This window comes from Amblyomma americanum, unplaced genomic scaffold (assembly GCF_052857255.1).
Source record: "Amblyomma americanum isolate KBUSLIRL-KWMA unplaced genomic scaffold, ASM5285725v1 scaffold_76, whole genome shotgun sequence".
Lineage (NCBI taxonomy): Eukaryota > Metazoa > Arthropoda > Arachnida > Ixodida > Ixodidae > Amblyomma > Amblyomma americanum.
The window spans coordinates 172766-177768 of NW_027526548.1; the positions used below are offsets into that span (position 1 = coordinate 172766).

At 47.5% G+C, this 5003-nt stretch overlaps 1 protein-coding gene across 1 annotated transcript; it reads right to left on the bottom strand.

The window, feature by feature from the left end:
• Window positions 1-211: 211 nt before the first annotated feature.
• Window positions 212-2479, bottom strand: LOC144112392 (uncharacterized). Its single transcript, XM_077645233.1, has one exon. The coding sequence runs from the start codon at window positions 2399-2401 to the stop codon at window positions 314-316; it is 2088 nt and encodes a 695-aa protein (XP_077501359.1). The 5' UTR covers window positions 2402-2479; the 3' UTR covers window positions 212-313.
• Between the last annotated feature and the right edge of the window lie 2524 nt (window positions 2480-5003).

The following is a 5003-nucleotide window of genomic DNA, read 5'->3' on the forward strand; positions in this document are numbered from 1 at the left end:
TCCATCCGGGCTGCAGCAGTCACATTTTGATGAGCATTGAATACTATAGAGGCCTTTGTACAGTGCGATGTCAGTGCATGTTAAAGAACTGCATGGCGGTCGAAATTTCTGGACCCCTCAACTATGGCGTCTGTCATAGCCTGAGTCGCTATGGGATGTTAAGCCCCATACAACCAAATCCAAACCATGCAAAGGATAGTGATGTAGAAGTTGCTGTCTTCAGCACCAATTAACACTTCAAGCAAGATGCTGCAATCTGCAGCTATCTTAATAGAGGCACATAATCCTTCAGGCACCACAGAAATGTAAAGCCTCACTGAAGGTGAAGCAAAGGGAAAACGACATGCCCCCTCTTGTACTGAAGCTTTATACATCGAACTTTATTCTTGATGTACGAAATGGGCCAGATTTTGGTTTCTTGACCAAGAGCACTGTAGCGACGCACGTCCATCCTTGAAGAGTCAATTGGGACTCTAAAAAACTCTCTGCCATTTGGCAAGATGCCAGCTTTGGCATTGCCCCCCAGGAGATCAACAATGACTACAGCGCAGTTATCCACCAGAAAGCAGTCACCGACTTTCACGTCACCACCCACTTGTCCTGTAGAGAGCGGTGTGCACGCCCTCACCTCTGACATTCGTCGGCTGAGTTGCGCCAGAGGCTTATTTGTCGTCCGCAGTCTCTTCTTTACCTTTCCTAGGTAACTTTCAAATGGAAATGCACTGAACTCATCGACAGTGCCATGCTCCAGGCATTGCTCTGCCAAGTGTGCAAGGGTGTGCACATTGTACACGAGTTGTTTTTGTCCGTACAGTCTGCCAAATTCTTGCACAAAGTACCGCAGCAGGTCGTGAGCAAACTGGTTGAGGTCTCTGTGATGCTGAGGAGAGGCAAGTACCCTAACAGATACATGCAAATATAAAAAATGCTTATAAAGCTCATCAGGCAGGATGGATTTCAGGAGAACAGGCCCCAGGTATAGTAAAAAAGTCCTGAACTCTGTGGCCTTCCATCTGTCGAGTTCTTCGGTGCCCCTTGGTTTCCTCTGAAAGTACTTTGGAAATGCAGTTGCTGCTTCTCGCAGCTTGTCGTTGAGTGCACTCCTGTCAGCCCGGCTCAGCCTGGCAGCGTGCCCCTTGCATATCCAATTCCTAAGGAGCCGCCGCATAACCCCCAAACAGACTAAATGCATATACTCTGTAGGAAAGCATTTCACCATATCTACGTTCAGAGATGTAAATGGTGAAACACCAGTGTGATGGCGCCGATCCTCTTGCGAACGAAAAGAGGAGTCTGTTCGCTGTGGTGCATGCAGGTCAGGGAAAGTCATCCTGTTTTCCAGATAGTGCCCTTTTTGGCTGCAACGTTCACAGGCATGATAGCCTGTGTGGCCAGTGATTGCCTTCACGAAACTCCTTGCTGGAGCGTCACAGATCACGGCTTTTAAGCACACATTGACGTGCACCCCTTTCACCATCAGTCCGTTGCAACTAAGGTTGCGCACTGCATCAATGAAAGGCCTGAGGTATTCCTGGAGGCACGGAGGTTTCCCTGCACCGCAGTACGCACTGACCATAAATGGTTCAGATTTCTTGATGTTAATTACTCTGCACAGAATTGGCCAGAGTGCAGTCTGGCTACTCCTATGCAGAGGCAGCCCATCAATATTTGCGTGCAGCTCGACATTCTCAGGCGCTGGTCCTTGGCCAACAGCATGCTGAATTCCCTCAGCAAGGCCAAAATGCACAAACGAGTCGCCGTGTTCTAAATTAGCTTTCCGCTCCGTCTGCATGATGGTCCTTGCATCTTTCGGGAGCTCTACAATCACACGCCGACGGCAGAAGTCCAGCAAATCGTTGATGCAGGCGTGCGTCAAATTGTGCTTGCTAGCTATGCTAGCTAACTCCTGCGCTGTCGAGAGATGGCGATAACAAAGCTCAGGAGACTCCTCACGAGGCTGGCCCATTTCCACGTTCTCAGCAGTAAGGCTGTTCGTGGACGAGGTCTCATCGCTTGAGTCGCACGAGGTAGCGGTATGCTCGCTAGAAAGGCTTTCAGCGCAACTCTCGGACACATAAGCCTGCTCGTTGAGCTCGCTCTGAACAGATGGCATCGACGGGTCTGCAGGTAGCGACGAAGTAGCTCGTCCGCTGCCACTAGCGCAAGCGCCGCTTGCGTAGGCTTCGCTATTCGGCCGTTTGCTTGCTCCGGACGGTAGCGGGAGTGGAGGGGCGCTGACGACGTCCAAGGCCGCTTCGCCGCCCGTTCTCTTGCTTCCGGAGGATTTCAGATGCGTAGACGGTGGCCGTCGGATACCGAGCTCTCCTAAAAGTTCCCTGTACTCTTTTTCGATGATACGGTACCTCCGCCACTTGCTCATGACCTCCGTCTCCATGCTCATGACGGAGCGCTAAAGATCAGAGTGACGAACAATCAACAAACCTAACCGCTCAGAGCTACAGTTAAAAACGAAAAGAGGCCTAACAATGAAGCTACTCGCAGCGCACAAAAGCACAAACATCACAAAAAGGCGTTAACACTGTGCATAAAAAAAACCTCCGGTTGCGAATTATTCGGTATTATATTAGGTCACTATCTTTAGTAAATAAAAAAAATAGTTGAGTTGTTTTTATTTTTAATTCACGGAGAAAATAAGTGGCCGCAGCGGCACGTCTTAGTAGAATGCGTCTAAAATACGGTCGTGCCGCACCTCCATATTTACCACCACTCGCTAATAACTGTTCAGGTCATATTGCCTCCTTGACTCGCTCATCCATCCACTCCAGTGAGAGCTACACTCTACTGTAGTTGCCGGAGCAAATGTAGTCACTGTCTGTAATTTATATTTTTTTGTGATTTGTTTACAGCCTTTCTCGGCTTTGTGCCAGTGATCGATGCAGATCGAGGCTATTTTCTCTATTTAAGCGCTGATAGCTGGTAGAAAACTTGTCGTGAAATATTGTGTGGGCCTCGGGACAGACGGGGCATCAGCCCAACAGCCTTTACACAAAACTCAAGGCACAAAATGCGTGGTTCTAGCGTGGTCCTAAAGTGCGTGGGCTACCCCCACATTGACTGCTTTTCATATAATGTACTAGAATCCTTTACGTCAGGCTTTCAAATGAAGCACAGGTACTCCAAAACGGCAGCATGAGTACGGAGAAACGTACGCCGGCCTCATGTGACGCCGCTGATTATTCGTAATATAGTCCGAGGTGATGGCGGCCGTGCTAGACATCTTATCTTCCCGCATACACCTAACGGCTTGTGTGCGTCAAGTTGGCTCAGCATAGCACCTGCCTTGCGATTAATTGTGAATAAATTGGCTATACTGGAAGGCCGCTTTAATCGGTGCATTGAAAAGTAGAGAACGCTGCTACGCAGAAAGAATACATATGGAAATATACACCGATGATCAAAATTTGCCTTTTGTTGGATTTGTAATCGGTGAAATTAATTTGAGCGAATGAACAAGGGCTTCGGTGGAAGACCCCGACCCCTGTCCGGCGAGCTTTAGCTCTACCGTACGGTAACTACGCCAATTCTTTTGCGAAAACGCTGAGTTGCGTGCAGCTACGCAGAACGACAACACCGAATGGGAGCAGCACATATGTTTCATTTCAGGGCATGCGGTAGGGTTTTTTCTAGACAGCCCCGAAATATCTTCCCCTGATCAGCATCTCTGACAAACGTTTCCTGCTGGATAGGTGCCGCAGCGTTTCTTCTTTTTTTTCCTGCATTAAATGTGAGCTGAAGAGGCATTACTGCGAACCTAAAGCTTCTGAGTGACCGGCGCCGACCCGAAATCCATCGGTTTTGTCTATTGTCCATTCGGTGATTTCGTAGCAACAAAGTCAATTTATGCAATCGAATCTGACAATCGCGTGCTCAAACGAAAGTTGACGATCTGTCAGACAATACCCGGTTCTGCGTGATAAATGCAAAAAATGTTGGAAAGCCGATAGACGTTCTCGCTGATGAAGTTGAAGGTCACATGACCGCGCATGTCGAGATGATGAGCCGTACGTATGGGTTCAGAAACGTCTATCGTAACCTGGACATGGTCAGTGACTTTCAAATTCATCAGTATATCATGCCTCCAGACGGACTTTCCCATTGATGTCTGAGCTGGCACTCTCTTTGTTGTCACTGCCGTCATCAAACGCAGCCGTCAAACAAATGCTCAGCTAAGTCTTAGGGCTGAGACGGGACAAAAATTCTTGGCCGGTTTAAAATCCTAGCAGCCTCCATTCCCGGCGATACCAAACTTCACGTACATGGAGGAGCGCTTGCAAAGTCTTGTTATAGATCTACATTCTATTTCGCAGGTAGGTTTTATAGTGAACGAGACCTGGCTGAACATTTGTTCGGTGGCTGCGTTTGATGACGGTAGGGACAACAAAGATAATGCCAGCTCAGACATCAATGGGAACACATATATGCTAGGGCTCGACGAAAGTTCGTCTCCATGGTCAGGCATGATACTGATGAATTTGAAGGTCACTGACCATGTATGGGCCAAACTTTTCCCCTTCGAATCAGGTCACGATGCCTGAGATCCCTCTCTAGACTACTTCCGTCTATTGTGCTATATCTTGTCTAGCCGCGACCTCTGTACTAGAGTTTGTCTTGGAATTTATTGCAGTGTATTTATTTTATTGTGTTTAGTGAAAATGTCGTGAGCTGTACCTATATGCATTGCTGAATGCATATCATTACTGAGTGTGTTTATTGTGCGATGTTTTTTGCGTGTTGTTATTTTCCCGATACTGCTATGCTTTGAGAAAAAAATAAAACACGACGTTTATGATAAACACAACATTTGCTTAATCATGAACTCGCTTGCAGGCAAGCCTTGCGCTACTTCTAATAGTATTATGTAGATATACTTGCGAAAAATCGTTTAATATGGCTAAGGAGTTTTCCATGCAAAAACAAAGTTTTTTGGCTTTATTTGGGCTACTACGGAGGCCAGCTTGGCTACCTGGGCTTGGAGCTATCTG